Raw genomic sequence first — 26,947 nt, 5'->3', positions numbered from 1 at the left:
GTCATCGATACACTTACTGATGAAGCCGATGACTGAGGTGGTGTACTCCTCAATGCCATTGGATGAATCCTGGAACATATTCCAGTCTGTGCTAGCAAAACAGTCCTGTAGTGTAGCTTCTGTGTCATCTGACCACTTCCGTATTGAGCGAGTCACTGGTACTTCCTGCTTTAGTTTTTGCTTGTAAGCAGGAATCAGGAGGATAGAATTATGGTCAGATTTGCCAAATGGAGGGCAGGGGAGAGGTTTGTATGCATCTCTGTGTGTGGAGTAAAGGTGGTCTAGGATTCTTTTCCCCCTGGTTGTACATGTGACATGCGGGTAAAAATTTGGTAAAAATGATTTAAGTTTGCCTGCATTAAAGTCCCCGGCCACTAGGAGTGCCGCTTCTGGGTGAGCATTTTCTTCTTTGCTTATGGCTTTATAGAGTTGGTTGAGAGCGGTCTTAGTGCCAGCTTCGTTCTGTGGTGGTACTGTAAAAAGACGGCTAAGAATAATACAGATGAGAACTCTCTTGATAGATAGCTTATCATAAGGTAGGCTACCTCAGGCGAGCAATACCTCGAGACTTCTTTAATATTAGACATCGCGCACCAGCTGTTATTGACAAATAGACACACACCCCCACCCCTCATCTTACCAGATGTAGCGTCTCTATTCTGCCGGTGCATGGAAAATCCCACTAGCTCTATATTGTCCATATCTTTGTTCAGCCACGTCTCGGTGAAACATATAATGTTTTTAATGGCCCGTTGGTAGGATAATTTTAATCGTAGGTCATCCATTTTATTTTCCAATGACTGCACGTTAGCAAGAAGAACGCATGGCAGTGGGAGTTTACTCACTCGCCTCCGGATTCTCAGAAGGCTGCCCGATCTGCACCCCCTTTTCCTGGTGTCTTTTCTTCACCCAAAAGGCGTGGATCTGGGCCTGTTCCAGTGAAAGGAGGATATCCTTCTCGTCGAACTCGTTCAAGGAAAAAGTTTCTTACAGTCTGCAGTGAGTAATCGCTTTTCTGATGTCCAGAATTTTTTTCCGGTCATAAGAGACGGTAGCAGCAACATTATGTACACAATACGTAAAAAAATAAGTTACACAAAATGCCCCCAAAAAATACAAAAGAGCACAATTGGTTGGAAGAATGTAAAACATATATAATATATGGCATATATAATATATGCACATACCCCACTTTCACTTTGTTTGTTCGCCACTACTGTATCAAACACACTGGACTTAGCAGCTCAGGTTTCCAGCCCTGTCTCACACTCAGACAGGCTCACACCAAAGCCTCTTTCAGATAAGAATACATGTAATATAGATCATTATTATTATATAATGATCAACAATACCATAGATACTCCCTGCTACTACTATAGGCAGAAAGGATAAGAGATTGAGTGGTTATTAAATACAGTTTTATAAAGCCAAATATAAAGAAGGTTAGGTCTTGATGCAGTGAGGGGTGCAGAGAAAAGCGGCAAAATGCAACAATCAAATTCTAGAAGAGCAGAATAGAATTTGGGTGCCATGTGCAAAAATAACTCACGCTGTAACAGCTTTTATTAATATTTATAACATGTGTCAAAAGGTTAAAAAACATACTCCCAATCAATGCCAATGATTTAACAAAAGAAGGTAATTATTGGTTTGGCAGGGATGAATTGAACCCCACCATTCAATATGAAACAAAGCGATGCAACTGTCATTATGAAGGACATTCAGAGAGGAAGATAGGAATTATTATGATAATTGAAAATATACATGTTAGCAATTATGGCACTGTCAGGGTTTTCAGCTGAAATGGTCTATTTCAAGTCAGCTCAAATCAGACATTAACGCTCAACGTAAAATCCAGAACTAGTTTGTAAAAAACAGTACAGTATGCACTGGAATAAGTGTGTGTGTGTGTGTGTGTGTGTGTGTGTGTGTGTGTGTGTGTGTGTGTGTGTGTGTGTGTGTGTGTGTGTGTGTGTGTGTGTGTGTGTGTGTGTGTGTGTGTGTGTGTGTGTGTGTGTGTGTGTGTGTATGTATGTGTGTGTGTGTGTGTGTGTGTGTGTGGAGTTGTATGTGTATTGACAGGTTGCCGTAGGACCTCTCCTGCTGGGCTCAGAGCTAGGCATAGTTCCCCCGGGGGGAAAGGATCGGCTCTATTCAGACCGTTGCCATGGGCCTCAGCTGTTGCTAAGGACACCATCCACCATGCTGGTTTGGCTGCAGTAGCTCCTGGCACAGGAAGGGATCTCTCTCTCCCTCTCTCGCTCTCTTTATCTCTCCCTCTCTTGTTCTCTCACTCTCTTTCTCTCCCTCTCTCTCTCATTCTCTCCCTCCTTCTGCCTCTCACTACCTCCCTCCTTCTCCCCTCCCTGTCCTCTCTTCTCCTCAGTGTATACCTTACTAAGGTGACAGCGCTGGGGAGTCACAGCAAATAGAGAGAACAGAGGAACAGATGGCAATGTCAGAGAGTAGGACAGGAGAAAGAGGAGAGAAACAACAGATCTGTTTAGCTAATGGTGAACAAACATCAGGCCAGCAGCAGGTCACCTCTATTCACCAGGCTCTGGGCCCTGGGCTCAGGGGGCTGACTGGGCTGGCTGACACCCTGCAGTACACTAACTTTTTTTCCACTGCCACCAACTGTTTCAGTTGATGGCACCAGCACATGATTTGGTCGCACAGATTTTTGTAATGTTCAGCTTGCCTGTTTTAACAGTCTATCATTGGACTGTACAACAATACTTAATTTTAGCCTATATAATTAAAGCTGCAATATGTCAATTTTAGCCGACCCAACAAAATTAACATAGAAATGTGAGTTATAGACCTGTCATTCTCATTGGAAGCAAGTCTAAGAAGGGGTAGATCTGTTTTATTTGCGCTATTTCTATGCTTCCCGTTCTTAAGTTTAGTTTTTGCGTCTTTTACGTTTGATTTTGTACACCAGCTTCAAACAGCTGAAAATACTATATTTTTGGTTATGAAAAATATATTTCACAGCGGTTTAGATGGTACAATGATTCTCTACACTATACTTGCTTGTTTTGTCACATAAACTGAAATTAGGCAAACTATTAGAATTTTTGCAACCAGGAAATGGCGGAGCGATTTCTGCATATTGCACCTTTAAATATACACAGTGCCTTTGGAAAGTATTCAGACCCCTTTACTTTTTCCACATTTTGTTACGTTACAGCTTTATTCCAAATGTATTAAATAGTTTTTCGTCCTCATCAATTTACACACAAAACCTCGTAACTGAAATATCACAATTACGTAAGTATTCAGACCCTTTACTCAGTACTTTGTTGAAGCACCTTGGCAGTGATTACAGTATTGAGTCTTCTTGAATATGACGCTACAAGCTTGGCACACCTGTATTTGGGGAGTTTCTCCCATTCTTCTCTGCAGATTCTCTCAAGCTCTGTCAGGTTGGATGGGGGGGTGTTGCTGCACAGCTATTTTCAGGTCTCTCCAGAGATGTTCGATCGGGTTCAAGTCCGGGCTCTGGCTGGGCTACTCAAGGACATTCAGAGACTTGTCCCGAAGCCACTCTGCATTGTCTTGGCTGTGGGCTTAGGGTCATTGTCCTGTTGGAAGGTGAACCTTCGCCCCAGTCTGAGGTCCTGAGCGCTCTGGAGCAGGTTTTCATCAAGGATCTCTCTGTACTTTGCTCCGTTCATCTTTCCCTCGATCCTGACTAGTCTCCCAGTCCCTGCCGCTGAAAAACATCCACACAGCATGATGCTGCCACCACCATGCTTGGCACCGGATGTGCCAAGTTTCCATCAGACGTGACGTTTGGCATTCAGGCCAGAGAGTTCAATCTTGGTTTCATCAGACCAGATGAAACCAGAAACCTTGTTTCTCATGGTCTGTGAGTCTTTAGGTGCCTTTTGGCAAACTCCAAGAGGGTAGTCATGTGCCTTTTACGGAGGAGTGGCTTCCGTCTGGCCACTCTACCATAAAGGCCTGATTGATGGAGGGCTGCAGAGATGGTTGTCCTTCTGGAAGGTTCTCCCATCTCTACAGACGGAACTCTAGACCTCTGTCAGAGTGACCATCGGGTTCTTGGTCACCTCCCTGACCAAGGCCCTTCTCCCCCGATTGCTCAGTTTGGCCAGGCGGCCAGCTCTAGGAAGAGTCTTGGTGGTTCAAAACTTCTTCCATTTAAGAATTATGGAGGCCACTGTGTTTTTGGGGACCTTCAATGCTGCAGAAATGTTTTGGTACCCTTCCCCAGATCTGTGCCTCGACACAATCCTGTCTCGGAGCGCTACAGACAATTCCTTTGACCTCATGGCTTGGTTTTTGCTCTGACATGCACTGTCAACTATGGGACCTTATATAGACAGGTGTGTGCCTTTCCAAATCATGTCCAATTAATTGAATTTACCACAGGTGGACTCCAATCAAGGTGTGGAAACATCAAGGATGATCAATGGAAACAGGATGCACCTGAGCTCAGTTTCAAGTCTCATAGCAAAGGGTCTGAATACTTATGTATATTAACTTTTTTCTGTTTCTTCATTTTAATATGTTTGCAAAAAATTCTAAAAACTCGTTTTCACTTTGTCATTATGGGGTATTGTGTTTAGATTGCTGAGGATTTTTCTTTTGAATACATTGTAGAATAAGGCTGTAACGTAACAAAATGTGGAATGTGGAAAAAGTCAAGGGGTCTGAATACTTTCCGAAGGCACTGTATATATATTATCAATTACCTTGTGCATGGGCATGCTGAACCTCGACATGGCCAATTAGGATGTTGGAAGGTCTCCCTTTTTCAACGATGCCGGAATACACTATTTCATTCTTTAGTGGAGATGTTGGTATCACTGTCTATCATGAACGACAGGTATGGGGCTGAAGTGAATTTGGCACCAGACAATGCTTGTCGTTGGCGTATGTTGGATTTACAGCCAATCTGTTCTTCTTCTGAATAATTCATTTGGTCAATGGCATTTCCTCTCTGGCTATATTATAAGCTGTATTGAACTTTGTTATCATTTCAGATTCCTTACTTGAGCGGGAGGCTGCATCTTGGTGCTGACAGGACAGGCTGACGGAAGGTGGGCAGCGCTACGGGATATCCATCCGTCCCTACACTTCTTGTGCTTCCTACTGTCGATGTGAAGCTTCAACGTTTTGAGTTTGAATTGTGTTGATGCAGTTGCGAATTTGGAATTGGAGGGTCCGCACTCTTTATAGTACATGCAGTACATTGCCTTGTTTTTGTATCTCAACTACTGGAATTCTTTCATGCCAATTTATTTTTCAATGGCTGTGCCTGTGAATCCTCCTCGTCCACCTCCTCACTTCTTGCGGGCCCCGACTGACACGGTTCCTCATCTATTTCCTCTTCTGGGGCCACAGCAGGTGATGGACCGGGGGACACAGTTCGCTTCCTAAAAAAAGTCTCAATAGTCTACTATATTTTTTTGCGCAAAGATTTTTTTCAAGGTTACTCCAATCGGGGAGGGATGAGGGAGAGACTGAAGCCAAAGTGATTTATAAAGAGAAAGTGATGTAAATAAAGAGTCGGATACAGGTGTGGGACTGTGTTATGGTTCTTTTTTGGTCAATTGCACATTACTGTTTGAATTAATCATGTTAATAAAAAAAGCTAATTGTGAACCAAAAACATAACCAGCTAAACATTTTTCACTGGCACTCTTGCAACATGTGTTGCACTGCCAAGTCAAATGGTCACAAATGTAACTGTTTTGGTCGCAGTATCAAACCCTGCCTTGGGCTGAGGCTGACATGGAACTCGCATACAAGTTTCAAGTTTTATTAGTTGTATGTACGGTATACACATGGTTACATCGTCCAACGAAATGCTTACTCACAGGTTCCTTCGCGACAATGCAATAATAAACAATAATAAACAAAAGATAAGAATACAAACACAAAGTAAATGGCTCTGTATAAGATAATAAACATTTTAACATCAGTATAATACAGGAAGGCACAATTTAAAGTCCAATATTTACACGAGAGCCAGGATCACGAAGATCACGTTCCCTGTTGCTCCCTATTAGGACACCTAATCTATGCAGGTGGGCAGGGAGTGTAGGCCTAGAGGTGTGGACTTAGGCTGTGCAGAGGGAAAAACATGGAGCTCTATGGGTGGGAGTAATCTGAACAGTTTCCTTACTCCTTGGACCGACAGACCTCCAGGCCTCTTGACCTACACTCCCTGCCCACCTGCCCTCTTTCTGGGTCTGAGAGTTCAGCTTACTCCCACCCATGGAGCTCCATGTTTTCCCCTCTCTACAGCCTCCACACCTCCAGGCCTCTAGGCCTAATAATAGCACAGACCAGGCTTGCTTGGTGGCCAAGCACACACACTCATGGAATCACACTTGCACATATACACACAGGTCACAATTGAGGTGGTTCAGCTTGACTATACAGGCATTGCCTACCAGTTGCTATGGGGAACAGTAGAACTAGAGAATAACTTCCTCCGCGTGTCGTCCTCCGCATTGCTTTCAACTCCCCAGCCCTTTGTCTGCCACGTTCAGTTGTGTGTCCCCCCCATCACCTCACCCTGTCCTCTCGACCCCAGCCCCTTGACACCATCCCCTCACCTCACCCCATCCCCTCAACCCCAGCCCCTTGACCCCATCACCTCACCCTGTCCTCTCGACCCCAGCCCCTTGACACCATCCCCTCACCTCACCCCATCCCCTCAACCCCAGCCCCTTGACCCCATCACCTCACCCTGTCCTCTCGACCCCAGCCCCTTGACACCATCCCCTCAACCCCAGCCCCTTGACCCCATCACCTCACCCTGTCCTCTCGACCCCAGCCCCTTGACCCCATCCCCTCACCTCACCCCGTCCCCTCAGGCCCCTTGATCCCATCACCTCACCTCACCTCGTCCCCTCAGCCCCAGCCCCTTGATCCCATCCCCTCACCCCTCCCCGTCCCCTCAGCCCCAGCCCCTTGACACCATCCCCTCACCTCACCCCGTCCCCTCAGCCCCTTGATCCCATCACCTCACCTCACCCCGTCCCCTCAACCCCAGCCCCTTGATCCCATCACCTCACCTCACCCCGTCCCCTCAACCCCAGCCCCTTGATCCCATCACCTCACCCCTCCCCGTCCCCTCAGCCCCAGCCCCTTGACCCCATCACCTCACCTCACCCCGTCCCCTCAACCCCAGCCCCTTGATCCCATCACCTCACCCCTCCCCGTCCCCTCAGCCCCAGCCCCTTGACCCCATCACCTCACCTCACCCCGTCCCCTCAGCCCCTTGACCCCATCCCCTCACCTCACCCCGTCCCCTCAGCCCCTTGATCCCATCACCTCACCTCACCCCGTCCCCTCAGCCCCAGCCCCTTGACCCCATCACCCCACCTCACCCCAGCCCCTTGACCCCATCACCTCACCCCGTCCCCTCGACCCCATCCTCTCACCCCTCGACTCCATCTCCTCACCCCGTCCCCTCGACCCCAGCCCCTTGACCCAATCACCTCACCCCATCCCCTCGACCCCAGCTCCTTGACCCCATCACCTCACCCCATCCCCTTGACCCCAGCTCCTTGACCCCATCACCTCAGCCCGTCCCCTTGACCCCATCCCCTCACCCCTGTCCCCTCACCCCGTCCCCTCACCCCTGTCCCCTCACCCCGTCCCCTCGACCCCATCCTCTCACCCCTCGACTCCATCTCCTCACCCCGTCCCCTTGACCCCAGCCCCTCGACCTCGACCCCGTCCCCTCAACCCCCTCGACTCCCCACAACCCCCTGTCACGAGGATAATGTGTCAGTGACCAGGTCTGTGGGCTGGGTGTCCTCAGGGCAGGCAGGCTTAGTTTGTTAACCAGTTTAACGGAACAAAGGATACATTTGTCCAATTAAAGACCCACACTTAAAACCCAGAGGGGGTTGGGAGGGACACACCTGAACCAGCCTTTCATGTCCCTGACCCCTGTTCCACAAACCCATCCAAACCAAATGTTGATTATCCACCAGAGCAAAGCCATGAAAATAATCAATGAGGCCAAATGCAGCAGGACATACTGTACTGTAACCAGGGTTGGACTGCTCTGTTCTCCAGTTCTAGAGGCATGGCCTTCTGCCCATACTGGACTGGAGCATCACTCACATCTATCACATAGGAGATGTGTTTCTGAAAGGTGGGTTGTGGATTATTACACAAAGCCCACGCTGTGTGTCCTGCCAGCTTCAACATGATGAGAGAAGGAGCTATAGGCCTATGATAATCCCACGTGGGAATACATCCCTTTGGTCTCAGGCTCAATACTCCTTAACCCATGACTCAGTAGTAAGGAGCAGGGATGTGGAACCAACCTTCATTGCCAGTATTCCCAGCTCTTCCCTTCATCTCTCTTTCCTCAGTTCTGGATTTGATCAGAGAGAGAGTTCTGCTGGGGGCTCTTTAAGCACTCCGTTCAACCTATAACGGTTCTATTTCTTCTCTCTTTTAACATCCCTTCTTTCTACATGTTCCTCTGCTTCCATCCCTGCCTGGCTATATCAAAGGGAGTTAGCAGCCCCCCCCAGGGCTACACTCACCTCACACTTAATGCAGTCACCTCTCTCTTCCCACCAAGACTATTCCCCTTGTGGAGAATATGGGCTCTAAAGCAGTAAATGAACCTTCTCACTCACATAGCATCACATTTAGATGACGCAACTCTTAGGTAATATAGACCCAGAATCATCTAGAAATATTTGAAAAATGGCAATCTTTCTCAGATTCTGACCCAGAGAGCCCTGAAGCTTGATGTAGGTCTCTGGGGGAAAGTTAGCTGCTATACATAAATCAACTCTGTTAGGGAATTTCCAATAGACCATTGGATAATCTTTTGACATTTTAACAGGACCATTAAGAGTTAGATGGAGGTGCTATGTATCGATTGCCCCCCCCCCCCCCCCCACACACACACACACACACGCACGCACTCACTCACACACACCCAACACACACCTAAAACACACAGTCAGCTAGCTGTATGAAAGACAGCAGTCTAATGTGCCCATACTGTATGTTCCTCTCCAGCTCTACATATTGTCCTCACTTCCCTGTCTCTGTTCCCCTACCCTTTAACCCCTGTTCCTCCCCCACATCTTAACCCCTGTCCCTCCATCAACCCCCCTACTAAAACATGCCTGTTACCACACCAGCAGCACAACCCACAAATCACCAGCATTAGCTGGCTTCCCTTCGCCTTGCTCCACCCTTGCCCAGGAAATAGCCAGAGAAACAGCAGGAACTAGGCTGTAGGGAGAGAAAGTGAGAAACAGAGACAGAGCGAGAGGAGCTTGGATTGAATGGGGAAGCGGGAGAAGAAGGTGTGTGTGTGTGCGCGTGAGTGAGTGAGTAAGGGGAGGGGGTTCTTTGGGAAGGGAGCCAATCCAATTACAGGCAGCGGTGCAGACTAGTCCTGGTTCCTTCCTTCAGCTGCACTAAATTCACATTTCAACAATATTTTCCTCCTCCTCCCCTCTCCGTTCTCCCTCCCTCTGTCTCTCTGCTCTGGGGGATGGGGGAGGGGGAAGCAGGCAGAGTGCAGCCAGAGTCAGCTTCCTTACATGAAGATGAGGCTCCAGCGCTGCTACGCCGTGTCACTGCATCTACCAAGCATAACATCCTGCAAACCTATAGCCCTGTCCTGCTGTGCTGCCCTGCCCTAAGCTGGTCCTCTCCACTGGTCCCCATGACCTGCCTAGCACCAGCTTATCAGCCTAGTGCAGTGGGAGAAAGCAGGGTCTGGGGCTGGGAGTCTGAGACTGGGGCTGCAGTGGGAGAAAACAGGGTCTGGGGTTGCAGTGGGAGAAAACAGGGGCTGGAGATAGGGCTGGAGCTGCAGTGGGAGAAAACAGGGACTGGGGCTGGGAGTCTGAGACCGGGGCTGCAGTGGGAGAAAGCAGGGGCTGGAGATAGGGCTGGAGCTGCAGTGGGAGAAAACAGGGACTGGGGCTGGGAGTCTGAGACTGGGGCAGGGACTAGCATGTATGACACACAGCGATGGAGTTACTGTAACCCCCTAAACAAACACGCTACCAAGCAGCCTCATCCTCTCCCCTCCTTCCCCTCTCTCTTTGTCATGTATGGGTCAGGCTCCACGGCTCAACAGGCTGAACATACAGGCTTCTGGGCTTTTCTCTCCTAGCCAGTCAGTCAGCCAGTCAGCCAGCCAGCGAGGCAGTGGACCGAGGAGTGGCGTCTCTCGGTGTGCCTCCCAATGTCCTGGTTCATTGGTCCCCCATGCTATGGCTGTGAGAGAGGATATGATGGCACCAGCACCAGGCAGCCATGATGGTTTGCTTAGCAAGGTATCATACATGAAGGCAGAGATATTATGTGAAGAGAAGACACATTCTGTATGTGAGGAATGCAGCAGGGAGATGGAAAGGAAACTGCACAGTACTGTACGCAACAGAGTGGAGAGAACTGTGTTCTACTGTCTAATTCAATTTAACCATGTAGAAAAAAAGGTCTAAATTATTAAGTATCTCAAACAAGGGGGATTACGCCGAATGAGTCTTTTTCAATTTCACATCCGTATTGGGGCACAGATTCAATTATGAATAAATAGATGAAGAAACCAAAATAACCCAGCGGGTCCATTTGTGTTGTGTCTCAGGGGATAGGGAAACAGAGGGCGAGCCAAAACAGGTAGAAAGACGCTCTTAACAGCACAACTGTTATTTTCTCTCTCTATCCCTCTATCGTTCCCACTCTCTCCTTCTCCCACTCTCCACCCCTCCCTCTTTCTTCCCCCCTCTCTCACCATCTCTCGCTCATCTTCCCTCTAATCCTCTCTCTAGGAGTGACAGCTGGTGTTTTTGGGAGGACTGGATCTGTCCTACACCGGCCCATGTGGCAGAGGCCCACACTGTCACTCAAGCTGTGACAGTTCCCAGGGGGGGGAGCCAAGGCACAGCGGAGGGGAGTCAAGGCGCACAATCTGCTTCCATACACTAGGAGGATCCATGATGCATAGTACCACGATGACCAATGGCAACTGATTGGATTGGTACAGTAAGGCACTTTTCCAGATGCTCAAAGAGCTTTACATTACAATGTACAGGAAAAACTCACCTCACAAACCACCATCAACATCATCGACATGCAGCAAGGCAGCCTCGACAGCAGCCCAACACAGGGAGCCCTTGTAGACCACACATACATCACTCAACTGTTAAATACTTCTATTTCAATACCAAAACAGTGCTGACTGTGTAATGCCAGGTTAACCATTGTAATATGATGAAGTAGCCTACTCTCCACCACGCAACACGCTCCACTTTCTGCAACATCGTTATAATCTTCCCATGTATAATAGCCACCTGGTCCACTAGGTGCTCTATAAGCTGTTTGTTTTGGTGGGGTTAAATATGCCATGATAAGAGGACTGCCGGCCCTTAAAGCTACAGTCTGGTATCTAACAATCTATTCAAATGGCATTTTAATTCAAAACAATTCTGCTGTTTTTCAAATGCCAGACTGGAGCTTTAACCGACAGCATTGTCTGGCCGCTCCAGCAGAGACAGAGGCTGGGTTTTGCGTGGGCCTGCTCTCTCTAGCCTCCCCCCTCTCTCTGGGTTGCAGGAATAAAGGTCCCTATGAAAATTAATGGGCCAGTGGAGGTTATTCAGCACGGCCGCAATGAACAGAGCTCCTTCCAAAAGGGGTAACATAATGAGCACTACAGAGGAACGACACCCCTGCCCCCCAATGCCCTGCCAATCTACACACCTGCCCCCTAACGCTCTGCCACTCTACACCCCTGCCCCCCTACGTCCTGCCACTCTACACCCACTGCCCCCCAACGCCCTGCCACTCTACACCCCTGCCCCCAACGCTCTGCCACTCTACACCCCTGCCCCCCTACGTCCTGCCACTCTACACCCACTGCCCCCCAACGCCCTGCCACTCTACACCCACTGCCCCCCAACGCCCTGCCACTCTACACCCCTGCCCCCAACGCTCTGCCACTCTACACCCCTGCCCCCCTACGTCCTGCCACTCTACACCCACTGCCCCCCAACGCCCTGCCACTCTACACCCTTGCCCCCAACGCTCTACCACTCTACACCCCTGCCCCCCTACGCCCTGCCACTCTACACCCACTGCCCCCCTACGCCCTGCCACTCTACACCCACTGCCCCCCAACGCCCTGCCAATCTACACCCACTGCCCCCCTACGCCCTGCCACTCTACACCCACTGCCCCCCAACGCCCTGCCAATCTACACCCCTGCCCCCCTACGCCCTGCCACTCTACACCCACTGCCCCCCATGCCCTGCCACTCTACACCCACTGCCCCCCAACGCCCTGCCAATCTACACCCACTGCCCCCCTACGCCCTGCCACTCTACACCCACTTCCCCCCAACGCCCTGCCACTCTACACCCCTGCCCCCCTACGCCCTGCCACTCTACACCCACTGCCCCCCAACGCCCTGCCAATCTACACCCACTGCCCCCCTACGCCCTGCCACTCTACACCCCTGCCCCCCTACGCCCTGCCACTCTACACCCCTGCCCCCCTACGCCCTGCCACTCTACACCCCTGCCTCCCTACGCCCTGCCACTCTACACCCCTGCCCCCCTACGTCCTGCCACTCTACACCCACTGCCCCCCCTACGCCATGCCACTCTACACCCCTGCCCCCCTACGTCCTGCCACTCTACACCCACTGCCCCCCCTACGCCCTGCCACTCTACACCCCTGCCCCCTACGCCTTGCCACTCTACACCCACTGCCTCCCTACGCCCTGCCACTCTACACCCACTGCCCCCCCTACGCCATGCCACTCTACACCCCTGCCCCTCTATGCCCTGCCCCTCTACACCCCTGCCCCCCTACGCCCTGCCACTCTACACCCATTGCCCGCCTACGCCCTGCCACTCTACACCCCTGCCCCCCTACGCCCTGCCACTCTACACCCCTGCCCCCCTACGCCCTGCCCCTCTACACCCCTGCCCCCCTACGCCCTGCCACTCTACACACATTGCCCCCCTACGCCCTGCCACTCTACACCCCTGCCCCCCTACACCCTGCCACTCTACACCCCTGCCCTCCCTACGCCTTGCCACTCTACACCCCTGCCCCTCTATGCCCTGCCCCTCTACACCCGTCCCTCTACACCCCTGCCCCACTACCCCCCTGCCACTCTACACCCATGCCACTCTACACTCATGCCACTCTACACCCTGCCACTCTACACCCCTGCCACCCCTGCCACTATACACCCTGCCACTCTACACCCCTGCCCATGTGGAGGAGAACAGTTTCCTAACTGTGCTCCATCCAGACTGAGTCCCTGGAATAGAATAGCACCACTTGACAGTGTCTGAGGGTCTGAAGACCAGTCAGTGGACAGACTACTCAGTCTCCAGAGGCCATGGCTTCAACAGTGATGAAGTGGCTGGGATCTCTTTAAATGGACCTTGAACTGGGACACCAGAATAGCCAAACGAGCTGGAGATGACTGCCCAGAACACAGTGCGATGGAGAGGAGTTTTCTCTGGCCTATGCTCCCTAAGGTGCGATGGGCTTAAGTACTGTAAGTCAGCATTTTAGAAACAAAAGTCGTGGCTGACGATAACTGCTGGTAACTGACCACAACTGCCAGTAACGGTAACTGACCTTTTTGAGGCGTCCGCTCTTGGTGCCGACGAAGGCCACGCAGTATCCGTTGTAGACGTAGGAGGTGACAGAGGTCATGCGGTCCCGTGTCTCTGTGTAGAGGGTGTGTCCCGTCACCAGCTGAGAGCCGCCAAGGGGCTGGTTGATGTCCAGACCACAGAACGAGTCATCGATGGGCACCGGCTGGAAGAGAGAGGGAGAGGTTAGAGATGGAAAAGAAAGCAAGGTTAGAGATAAAGAGAGGTTATAGATGGAGAGAGAGAAGTTATAGATGGAGAGAGAGAAGTTATAGATGGAGAGAGAGAGTTTATAGATGGAGAGAGAGACGTTATAGATGGAGAGAGACGTTATAGATGGAGAGAGAGAGGTTATAGATGGAGAAAGAGAGGTTATAGATGGAGAAAGAGAGGTTATAGATGGAGAAAGAGAGTTTATAAATGGAGAGAGGTTATAGATGGAGAAAGAGACATAGATGGAGAAAGAGAGGTTGTAGATGGAGAAAGAGAGATTATAGATGGAGGAAGAGAGGTTATAAATGGGGAGAGGTTATAGATGGAGAGAGGTTATAGATGGAGATAGAGAAGTTAAATATGGAGAGAGGTTATAGATGAAGAAAGAGAGGTTATAGGTGGAGAAAGAGAGAGAGAGGTTATAGATGGAGAAAGAGAGAGAGAGAGGTTATAGATGGAGAGAGAGAGGTTATAGATGGAGAGAGAGAAGTTATAGATGGAGAGAGAAGTTATAGATGGAGAGAGAGGTTATAGATGGAGAGAGAGAGGTTATAGATGGAGAAAGAGAGAGAGAAGGTATAGATGGAAAAAGAGAGGTTATAGATGGAGAAAGAGAGAGAGGTTATAGATGGAGAGAGAAGTTATAGATGAGAGAGAGGTTATAGATGGAAAAAGAGAGGTTCTAGATGGAGAAAGAGAGAGAGAGGTTATAGATGGAGAAAGAGAGAGAGGTTATAGATTGAGAAAGAGAGAGAGAGGGTATAGACGGAGAAAGAGAGAGAGAGGGTATAGACGGAGAAAGAGAGGTTATAGATGGAGAAAGAGAGGTTATAGATGGAGAAAGACAGAGAGCAGGAGATGTGGGAAGAAAGAGGGAGAGATACAGAAAGAGATAAAGTGAATCCTAGTGCATCCGTCTCCCTGGCTGCCAGACGTACATTTTGCTGTCTTTCTGTTCCACTTGGTATACATGTCTATGCTGTGCTTAAACGAGCCCCACCTTGCACTCACCCTGCCTCATTACACAGGGATATGATCACATCAGGGCAGGAGGAGGAGAGTATGCTTACTAAGTATGGCTTCTCCCATACAGAGCTTCTCTACACTGCAGGAAAACATACACAGTTATGGATGTAATGGACGGTGAAACAACTAGAGAATCAGGCTGGAGGACTGCACATTCGAAGAGAAAAATGACCTGTCAAAATGTCTGATAAAATCTCCTTCTCAACAGAAATCGAAACTATGCAGAATCACGACGGTGCCGTCAGACTCATTTAAACTGTCCTTCATTTGGTTGGGAATGGAGCTCCACATCAAGTCACATCAGAGGAGGGAGAGACTGGGCTGTGTCTATGGTGGTGACCCAGGCCACGGTGTGCATGGCAGTGGCAGGGTTTCCACTAGTTACCACAGCTACAGTTTCAGTCGGAAGTTTACATACACCTTAACCAAATACATTTAAACTCAGTTTTTCACAATTCCTGACATTTAATCCTAGTAAAAATTCCCTGTCTTAGGTCAGTTAGGATCAGCACTTTATTTTAAGAATGTGAAATGTCAGAATAATAGTAGAGATTTATCTCAGCTTTTATTTCTTTCATCACATTCCCAGTGGATCAGAAGTTTGCATACACTCAATTAGTATTTGGTAGCATTGCCTTTAAATGGTTTAACTCTGGTCAAACATTTCGGGTAGCCTTCCACAAGCTTCCCACAATAAGTTGGGTGAATTTTGGCCCATTCCTCCTGACAGAGCCGGTGTAACTGAGTCGGTTTATAAGCCTCCTTGCTCGCACACACTTTTTCAGTTCTGCCCACAAATTTTCTATAGGATTTAGGTCAGGGCTTTGTGATGGCCACTCCAATACCTTGACTTTGTTGTCCTTAAGCTATTTTGCCACAACTTTGGAAGTATGCTTGGGGTCATTGTCCATTTGGAAGACCCAAGCTTTAACTTCCTGACTGATGTCTTGAGATGTTGCTTCAATATATCCACATAATTTTTCTTCCTCATGATGCCATCTATTTTGTGAAGTGCACCAGTTCCTCCTACAGCAAAGCATCCCCACAACATGAGGCTGCCACCCCCGTGCTTCACGGTTGGGATGGTGTTCGTCGGCTTGCAAGCCTCCCCCATTTCCCTCCAAACATAATGATGTTCATTATGGCCAAACAGTTCTATTTTTGTTTCATCAGTTCAAAGGACATTTCTCCAAAAGGTACGATCTTTGTCTCCAAGTGCAGTTGCAAACAGCAGTCTGCCGTTTTTATGGCGGTTTTGGAGCAGTAGCTTCTTCCTTGCTGAGTGGCCTTTCAGGTTATGTCGACATAGGACTCGTTTTACTGTGGATATAGATACTTTTGTACCTGTTTCCTCCAGCATCTTTACAAGGTCCTTTGCTGTTGTTCTGGGATTGATTTGCACATTTCGCACCAAAATACGTTCATCTCTAGGAGACAGAACGCATCTCCTTCCTGAGCGGTATGATGGCTTTCGTACTATTGTTTGTACAGATGAACGTGGTACCTTCAGGCGTTTGGAAATTGCTCCCAAGGATGAACCAGACTTGTGGATGTATACAATTGGAGGTCTTGGCTGATTTATTTTGATTCCCCCATGATGTCACGCAAAGAGGCACTGAGTTTGAAGGAAGGCCTTGAAATGCATCCACAGGGACACCTCCAATTGACTCAAATGATGTCAATTAGCCTATCAGAAGCTTCTAAAGCCATGACATAATTTTCTGGAATTTTCCAAGCTGTTTAAAGGCACAGTCAACTTAGTGTATGTAAACTTCTGACCCACTAGAATTGTGATACAGTGAATTATAAGTGAAATAGTCTGTAAACAATTGTTGGAAAAATGACTTGTATCATGCACAAAGTAGATGTCCTAACCGACTTGCCAAAACTATAGTTTGTTAACAAGAAATGTGTGGAGTGGTTGAAAAATGAGTTTTAATGACTCCAACCTAAGTGTATGTAAACTTCCGACTTCAACTGTATATCGTAAAAATGTATGAAAACAAAATGTGCTTTTTGGTCTTATTTTAAGGTTAGGGTTAGGCATAAGTTAAGGCTAGGGCTAAGGTTAGGGCTAAGTCTAGGGTTAAGGCTAGGGCTAAGGCTAGGGTTAAGGATAGGGTTAAGGTTTGGGTTAAGGCTAGGGTTAAGGCTAGGGTTAGGGTTAGGTTTAAGGGTTAGGGTTAAGGCTTGGGTTAAGGCAAGGGTTAAGGCTAGGGTTAGGGTTAAGGTTAGGGTTAAGGCTTGGGTTAAGGCTTGGGTTAAGGTTAGGGTTAAGAGTTAGGGTTAAGGGTTGGGTTAAGGCTAGGGTTAAGTCTTGGGTTAGGGTTAAGAGTTAGGGTTAAGGGTTGGGTACAGGCTAGGGTTAAGTCTAGGGTTAGGGTTAAGGTTAGGGCTAAGGCTTAGGTTAAGGTTAGGGTTAAGTTTAAGGGTTTGGTGTAACCCTATCTCCCTCACGATGCTACACATCAGCACACCCCGCTACACTCGTAAAGCCTCTGCTTTCATGAGCAGAGTGAAAAGCAATAACACTGTCGGGCATAAAAGCTTCAGCCTCGTAGACTCGCACCCTCAGCCACCCTATCCTTGTGGAACAAACATAATTTCCCTTTCTTCACAGCTCTCAAAATAGCATGGATGGAAAGACTGTGGGCCCACTCCACGGTCATATGAAAGCTAAGCAGGAAACAGGCAGCTAAATGCCGGTGTTTAGCAGTATTTATGTCTCTTACTCGGTGAAGGTACAACATGTCTAAAATGATTTGAGCTGGTTTATGTTTCAGTGTGCAGAGGCCCTATCTGGGGATCTGTGTCTGTCACAGACAGAGAGAAGCAGTCTGAATCAGATGAGAGACCTATAGTTGGAGCTATAAAAGAGCCTGAGAAACAGACCTCAGACACTGTAACTTATCAATAAAACTACTCCCTCAGACCCCAACCAATGTCATGTGAAGAGTGCATCAGTTCCTGTAGTCTAGACTCTGAGTACGGGATTCAGAGCATTTGGTTCTGATTCTATCTAAATTGTTTAGATGATGTATGCTTAGTAGGCTTGGCTGGAAACCTAAATCCCTTTGCATCTTATGTGGTCGTGTTGTCCAAAAACACTTTCCTATGGGTTTTGAGGGTTTCTTGTTTATGGTTTCTACTACCAATAAATGTTGGAGATGGAGATCTGGAGTCACTAGATTTCACTGTGGGATGTATCTAATGCCAACAACATGGATTATCATTGTCAGAGTCCATAAATACAATACACCAGTGACTGGTGGCATTTTAATCCATATTGAACCGATCACATAGCAGGTAAAATGGACAGGGGAGGGTGGTATATCCACTTGTGAAATTCAGAATTGTTCAGGCTTGTCAACTTTTATGGTGATATTAAAAAATACAAGACGATGTCTCAAATTCAAACCATTTTGATGGCAAAGTGAAGGCTTCACACACTCCCTATAATTTACATAGATAAACTTCCTAAAGCAGAATCAGATATGTGGACTGAGGTGAACTGAGGTGAAGTGTCTGATTAGCCATTCACACGGTCCCCCTCGAACCCCTGACCTCTCATTCCCATGACAACGCTATGGGTAGCCATCACTAGGTGACAGGGATGTGGACACGGGTTCAGTTCCCTCTCAGGAGACCTACAGAGGGCTCAATCAATAGTGGCTCCTCTTTAAACACAAATGCTCTGGAGCAGGTTTTCCCAGACCAAGTCTAACCTACATGTAATGGATTTTCAATACACTTTAGCTATGTTTACTGGAGTATATTTTGTGATATAGAACTAGTTCATTTAGAAGATTGCTTTTTCTTCTTTAGAAAAGCAGCTGGTCACAACCTCTGCCTCGAGTACAAAAGCATTTACTCTCCTTGAGGGAGATTGAAAGAAAACACAGTCAAGGTTAGCATTCCAGAGGACATATCCACCTTTTGGGGTGTAATGTGTACGGGCTTTCAGAGTTCTTCATCTGTTGACGTCTATGTGCATAACCCATTAAACACTTTCAATGTATTGACCAGTCCTCAACAGACAGCAGGAAAGAGTCTTTACGTTCCTACATTTCCTTATCTGCTGGGCTAGACGCTAGACGTGTTTCCTTGGCCAGCAGAGAACAGAGAAGGGAGGGTACTATGGAATGTGGCTCGGACTACTTGAGGAACATTCTAATGAGGGCTGAAGGAGAATGGAGAGAACGGTGTAGGGGGTCTGGGTAGTGATGATGGTCCCACTGGGGGCTGATGGGGGATTCTCCTGGGGACAAAAAGAGAGGCCATAGATCTGAACTTACTTCCATGGTTAAAGAGAATGCCTCCATACCACCTCTCTCTCTCCCTCTTTCCATCTTTCCCCCTCTCAATTCAATTCAATTCAAGGGGATTTATTGGCATGGGAAACATTTGTTAACATTGCCAAAGCAAATGAAATGAAAAAAAAAAATTATAAACCAAAATTAACAGTAAACATTACACTCACACAAGTTTCTAAAGAATAAAGACATTTTAAATGTCATATTATGTCTATATACAGTGTTTTAATGACATGCAAATAATTACAGTACAAAAGGGAAAATAAATAAGCATAAATATGGGTTGTATTTACAATGGTGTTTGTTCTTCACTGGTTGCCCTTTTCTTGTAGCAACAGGTCACAAATCTTGCTGCTGTGATGGCACACTGTTGTATTTCACCCAGTAGATATGGGAGTTTATCAAAATTTGATAAAACATTTGTTTTAGAATTCTTTGTGGGTCTGTGCAATCTGAGAGAAATATGTGTTTCTAATATGATCATACATTTGGCAGGAAGTTATGAAGTGCAGCTCAGTTTCCACCTCATTTTGTGAGCAGTGTGCACATAGTCCGTCTTATCTTGAGAGCCAGGTCTGCCTATGGCGACCTTTCTCAATAGCAAAGCTATGCTCACTGAGTCTGTACATAGTCAAAGCTTTTATTATGTTTGGGTCAGTCACAGTGGTCAGGTATTCTGCCACTGGGTACTCTCTGTTTAGGGCCAAATAATATTCTAGTTTGCTCAGTTTTTTTGTTAATTCTTTCCAATGTGTCAAGTAATTATCTTTTTGTTTTCTCATGATTTGGTTGGGTCTAATTGTGTTGCTGTCCTGGGGCTCTGTGGGGTGTGTTTGTGATTGTGAACAGAGCCCCAGGACCAGCTTGCTTAGGGGGTTCTTCTCCAGGTTCATCTCTCTGTAGGTGATGGCTTTGTTATGGAAGGTTTGGGAATCGCTTAGTTTTAGGTGGTTCAAGAATTTAACGGCTCTTTTCTGGATTTTGATCATTAGCAGGTATCGGCATAATTCTGCTCTGCATGCATTATTTGGTGTTCTACGTTGTACACAGAGTGTTTGTCCCATTTTGTGAATTCTTGGTTGGTGAGCGGACCCCAGACCTCACAACCATAAAGGGTTTTCTCTCTCTCTCTGTCTCTCTCTGGTGCTAATGAAACCAAACAGCGCAGGCCCCAGATAACGTCTCCCTCCGCCTGACAATCACCTCTGACATTGCACTAATGGGGAATTTAGTGATGTTAATATAAGCAGTCAATAGAGTGGCCCGGGGGACTAGCTCAAAGGCAACCACACACTTCTGATCTCGCCGGGTATATCATCAATACGTCAAAAATATATAATCCTATTTATACCCTAAACCCCCGCCCCCTGGCCCGCACATACACTAAATACAGGCACCAACATGCACACACAGACGTACATAGACAGAAAGACAACACACACACACACACACAGACACACACACACACACTTTTATAAAAGACATACAAACTTGCAAATGAAGGCAATTTCCGTCAAGCATGCCACGCTAGACCCCATTGCACACTCATATGCATTACATGTCGTAGAGACTATGCACTTAGCTAGGCATTAGTGTTCATAATTCCCATTTTAATTCATATTAACAAAAAGAACAAAGCCATAAAGGAGCAGCCAGGACAGATGCCTCATGGGACTGAATTTAAATAAAGAAACGTAAGAAGATGCTACAGCAGATATATGGCCTGGTGTTATAGAACGCTGACGCTTTCAGAGAGGAGGGTGTGGGATCTAGCTGCTAGCACACTACCATGAGCTGAGCTCACCTGCCCTCTTTCTTTCTCTCGCTCTCATTTGCTCCCCACCTCCCTCCCCCATCTATGAGGGCAGAGTGTTTATTTGGATTGCGCTAGAGGAGAATATTATCACTTTGATGGTTGCCAAGGAAAATAAATCCCCTCCTTAATTTGTGAAAATGTTCTCTGTCATTCGGAGTCTTAAATGTTCCTGTTCTGCTCCCCCCTATCGGAGCTGCAAAACAATTAGGCCTAATTACATGTAGTGTGAGAATGATTTGATAACGGAAAGTGTTGTACCCCTGCAAAGTACAGATGTAGAATCTTAATTTCAGCCAGTTTGCTACAGCAGGAAAATAATCTTGCAGCAACAGGAAATGTGAGGGTTGATACAAAAGGGAAAAGCAAGTCTGAAATGTCAAAGTTTTGTGGAAATTACAAACATCAGAAGCCTTTTTAAACCTCAAATACACTACAAGTTGTAAATGTCGTGCATTGCAGCAAAAGTATCCTGCAAACTAAGATCCTACATCTGTAGAGCAGTCAAAAGTAGTTATCTTGATTGCTGTGTGTTACTATTATGAGTGTGTGCATTCACCATAGTTCCTCTCCGTCTCAGACTCAACCCTGTGGTTTCTAGGGTCATTGATGAGCTGTGGTCGCTGCCCTGTTGATTAATGTCTAGAGGAAACATTAGAGCTGACATTCCACTCCTTGTGCTCCGTGTCATATGCCAAACATGGAGTGGGAAGTGGAATGTTAGCACAAACAGACTGTTACCCAGGTTATTAGAGCTGAGCTGAGAGCATTCTGCTGGCTTTATACATCCAACTGAGGCTGATGTGGAAGAGAGCTGCCTGCTTCACATAACCTTTTTGTTCGTGACAACAGAGGTGTGGATGGACAACAAAACGGAATAATGATGTCAGGTTTGTGTAAGATGAGTCTAGCTTTTGAACATTTGTTGAGAATGTAAAAGGTTGCACTGTCATTGTTCTCTGTAGAAATGGTAACTATAGACCATGACACTAGTGAGCCATAATGGACATTGGGGTATGATTACAGAGAGAGAACTGGGAAGTATGCACAGTTGTGTTCCTCTGTAGTTCTGGAACCTTAGTCTGGGCCTTTTATTCTGTCAGGGCCAGTGTGTGTATGTGTGTGTGTGTCCTCTGTAACTCACCGCTTTAGTGCACTGCACGTCTTTTCCCAGCAGCCAGTTGAGCTCCAGGTTGCCCTCTCCCTGGTAGCAGGACTGCAGGCGCTCCTTGATGCGGGCGTTGATGTCCTTGATGGTGAACACGCAGAGCGCCGAGTCATCTGGCGGCCGGTGGTACTGCTTCTGGCCCTTGGAGAATACGGTGAAGAGCACGTCGTCCGTGGCACTGATGTTGAGCGAGACGGCCAGCACACGGCCCGGCTTGGCCAGGTAGGCGGCCTGCAGGAGACGATACTCCACACCGTTCCTCACGCAGCCCACAGGTAAGGAGACGTACGAGTGGAACTTGTGGTCGTCCTTGCAGAGGCGGACGATGCGCGAGGTGTAGAAGAGGTCGTTGGAGGATCCACCTGATGACATGCTGTTCTCCGGCGTCTCGGGCTGGACGGTCAGGAAGTAGACAAAGGAGCCGCTGGCGAAGCCATACACGTAGTAGATGTCGAAGTGGGACACCAGCGCCAGCGTGTCTGACGGGATCTTTATCAGAGACGAGACGAAGTCTGTGTGAAGCTCGTAGTCTAGCATGGCCGAGGACTCTGGGTCGCTGGGGAGCTTACGACTGGAGATGGTGGGGAAGTAGTCCTGTTTACCGTCTACGGCCGTCCCGATGAAGAGAGTCCCATCCTGGCCCTTGGAGGAGGGCACGATGACCCCGTACATGGTGCCTGTCTGGTTGACGCTGGAGAGGTAGTGCTCTTTCTTATGGGACGGCTCCACTAGGATGAAGAGATCATCCAGACGCAACAGCTTGCAGACTCCCTGGTAGAGACTACCGCAGGCCAGTAGACGATTCTGGCTGTAGTCTATGAGAAGCAGTTTGTTGACATTGTTAGTGGAGGTCAGGGGTTCAGAGCAGGGCTGGACGATGAGGGGCGGGTAGCACGCCTTGTTGTCGTCCTCAGGGCCTGTGTCGTGGGACACCATGAGGGTCAGGTTACCCGAGAGCTTGTAGACGCGGTTGACCGCTCCGATGTAGAGCGCCCCCGTTGTCTGGTGAACCGTCAGGTGATTGAAGGCCCACTCTCGGCGCTCCGGGTGGAAGCTGGTGAAGGTGGTGAAGGTGATCTGGCCTTGGCACACGGTGGCAGCGACAGCTAACAGCCACATGCCCAGCATGGCCAGCACCGTGCCCCCTCTAGGGCCCGCTGGGAAAGTCCTGCCACTGCGTCGTGTTACCCGCCGCGACCGCCGGCCCTCCATACCTCTAGGGACGCTGCAGCAAGGCAACAGCAGAGTAAACAGGAGGAGGAATGTGAGGGAAGGAAGCTAGGCTACCTTCCACTTTGTCTTCTCAAAGGCTAGGTTCACGCTTGTATCTTTACCAGGGTCTTCACATGTTTCTGAAAGAAAGACAGAAAGAGAGAGGGGGTGAATAAACGAGAGTTAGCACATTGTGACTCACACTCAGTCAAAGGGGAAGCAGATAAAAGCTAATGGAAAAGTCTGTTTATTCAGTAACTGCTGCTTGAGAAGGGGAGGAGTTCACCCTCACCAAGGCGACAATGAGTTAGGGAACAGTGGAATGGAAGCTGACAGAAGACAATGGCAGGAAAAACCTTTATCGCCACATTCCAGAGGAGTTGCTGGACGGGATAGGTCTGATAGGACAATGAAGGAAAGTGAGCAGGTTACGGTTAACGGAAATTAGAATGACCTGAGTCATAGTTATGCTGTCTGCCTCGGAGGGGCCTTAGAGACACTGGGTTTCTAAGAACAACACAAACCAATGGACTGCCCTGGGTGCCACATTTCACAGATCTCCCCTCCCCATACGCTGCAATGAGTCAACTACATCAGAGAAGCACCCTTCAGGCTAGTGGTCTATAATCAATAGAGACACTTATTTAATTCTACAACGACTAATTCTAGATGCCATGGGTAAAACAAATATTTAAAAGTATGGGGCTATTTAAACAGACATTTAAACAGAGATCTTACAGTCCAAAATATACCAGATAGAAAAAGACTTACAAGAGTAAAGAACAGCTAAAAACCAAAGTAATGATTAATAAATATATTGGGGCTCATATTATTTTTCCTTAGAAGGAGGCATTAGCATTGCCATCTCATTTCAGTTATACCCCTCTACCCCCCTCCGGTCGGCTGGCACCCTTCCCTATCCGTGCTCCTTATTTTTCCAGTCTAAATGTGAAAACATCCATAAAGGGAAGTCTGCTATTTATGTAACGATGCTTTGCAGTCTGGCCCCTCCTTCATGTTATACATCAAGAGAGAGAGAGACAGAGCGAGAGAGAGAATGTCTATATTCTTTTAAAACCTTTGTGAGTGCAATGTTTAGAGTTAATTTCGAATGGTTTATTTCCCTTCCCTTTTGTTTATTGTCTATTCGACTTGCTTTGGCAACGTAAACACATTTCCCATGCCAATAAAGCCCTCTAAATTTACATTTAAAATGTTTATTTAGAGAGACAGAGAGGGGAGAGAGAGAGAGAAAGACCCTCTTCACAGTTTTTCCCTAGGAGTTAATTATCTGGTCCATGGTAGAGGGGAGGTCTGGATCTTATTACTGGAACAAAGTGAGAACAAATTGGGAGCCAGATCCACTGCTTGCACCCCTCCTTCCCTACCTTCATCCCTCTCTGCTCTTCAAGGGCTCTGTCTGTTTTCTCCCCCCCCACCCCCCTCCTTCCCTTCCTTTTTCTCTCCTTCCCTATCTGACACCTCACCCTCCCTCTCAATTCAATTCAAGGGGCTTTATTGGCATGGGAAACATATGTTAACATTGCCAAAGCAAGTGAGGTAGATAATAAACAAAAATGAACCGTAAACATTCCACTCACAGATGTTACAAAAGAATAAAGACATTACAAATGTCATATTATTTAAATATACAGTGTTGTAACGATGTACAAATGGTTAAAGTACAAAAGGGAAAATAAATAAGCATAAATATGGGTTGTATTTACAATGGTATTTGTTCTTCACTGGTTGACCTTTTCTTGTGGCAACAGGTCACAAATCTTGCTGCTGTGATGGCACACTGTGGTATTTCACCCAGTAGATATGAGAGTTTATCAAAATCGGGTTTGTTTTCGAATTCTTTGTGGATCTGTGTAATCTGAGGGAAATATGTGTCTCTAATATGGTCATACATTTGGCAGGAGGTTCGGAAGTGCAGCTCTGTTTCCACCTCATTTTGTGGGCAGTCTGCACATAGTCCGTCTTATCTTGAGAGCCAGGTCTGCCTATGGCGGCTTTCTCAATAGCAAGGCTATGCTCACTGAGTCTGTACATAGTCAAAGCTTTCCTTATGTTTGGGTCAGTCACAGTGGTCAGGTATTCTGCCGCTGGGTACTCTCTGTTTAGGGCCAAATAGAATTCTAGTTTGCTCTGTTTTTTTGTTAATTCTTTCCAATGTATCAAGTAATTATCTTTTTGTTTTCTCATGATTTGGTTGGGTCTAATTGTGTTGCTGTCCTGGGGCTCTGTGGGGTGTGTTTGTGATTGAGAACAGAGCCCCAGGACCAGCTTGCTTAGGGGGTTCTTCTCCAGGTTCATCTCTCTGTAGGTGATGGCTTTTTTATGGAAGGTTTGGGAATCACTTAGTTTTAGGTGGTTGTAGAATTTAACGGCTCTTTTCTGGATTTTGATCATTAGCGGGTATTGGCCTAATTCTGCTCTGCATGCATTATTTGGTGTTCTACGTTGTACACGGAGGATATTTTTGCAGAATTATGCATGCAGAGTCTCAATTTGGTGTTTGTCCCATTTTGTGAATTCTTGGTTACTGAGCGGACCTCAGACCTCACAACCATAAAGGGCATTGGGTTCTATAACTGATTCAAGTATTTTTAGCAAGATCCTAATTGGTATGTTGAATTTTATGGTCCTTTTGATGGCATGGAATGCCCTTCTTGCCTTGTCTCTCAGATCGTTCGCAGCTTTGTGGAAGTTACCTGTGGCGCTGATGTTTAGGCCAAGGTATGTATAGTTTTTTGTGTGCTCTAGGGCAACGGTGTCTAGATGGAATTTGTATTTGTGGTCCTGGCAACTGGACCTTTTTTGGAACACCATTATAGGTTTGGCAGAATCTGTGCAGAATATCTAGGTGCTGCTGTAGGCCCTCCTTGGTTAGTGACAGACCAAGGAGCGTCTCTCTCTCTCTCTCGCTCTCTGTATCCCCCTCTCTGCCTTTCTCTACGCCTTCCCTGTCCCTCTCTCTCTCCCTACCTCGCTCACTCCCGCCCTCCTCTCTGCTCTTTAAAGGGATAATTTCGCTTTTTTTACAATCAAATATTATTATTTTTTATGTAAATGTCATGTTATAGAAGGGTCCAGACACTTTTTCTGCAATTTTACTTGTTTTTGGGAAACTTACCCTAACCAGCGATTCACTTCCTCATCCTCTTTGCACAGTACGGGGTCTCTGAAAAGACACGAATAAAGGCTCCAAAAATACACAAATACATCCTCTTAGAAACGGAAACGATCAGTAGAGTGATACAGGTCCTAGATGTTGTACACATGAAATTGCGTCATTCCAAACTTTATCTACAACGTTATATTCCATTTTGTGTGAAATCAAGCTGCTTCGCGTATCTAACTGTTCCATTCTCTGTGTAGCCTGCTGCTAGAATGTACAGAAAGGTATCGCTCGATTTGAAACAAAATTGAATATAACATTGAGAGCTTTTTAGTTTAAAAAAGGACGTATTTGGGTTTTTATGGAGCCTTTGTTCATGTTTTTTCAGAGCCCCCGTACTGCACAACAAGGATGCCGAAGTGAATCGCT

At 47.3% G+C, this 26,947-nt stretch overlaps 1 protein-coding gene across 1 annotated transcript in view; it reads right to left on the bottom strand.

The window, feature by feature from the left end:
* Positions 1-26,947, bottom strand: part of plxna2 (plexin A2) — a 455,628-nt gene that overhangs the window by 342,198 nt on the left and 86,483 nt on the right. The window contains 2 exon segments of the mRNA XM_082962164.1: positions 13,633-13,815; positions 22,159-23,534. Coding sequence (XP_082818290.1) covers positions 13,633-13,815; positions 22,159-23,394 — 1,419 coding nt within the window. The 5' untranslated portion in view covers positions 23,395-23,534.

This window comes from Salmo salar, chromosome 15 (genome assembly GCF_965601325.2).
Source record: "Salmo salar chromosome 15, fSalSal1, whole genome shotgun sequence".
Classification (NCBI taxonomy): Eukaryota; Metazoa; Chordata; class Actinopteri; order Salmoniformes; family Salmonidae; genus Salmo; species Salmo salar.
Note: the sequence above shows the minus strand (reverse complement) of the source record. Positions and strands in the feature narration are given on the sequence as shown.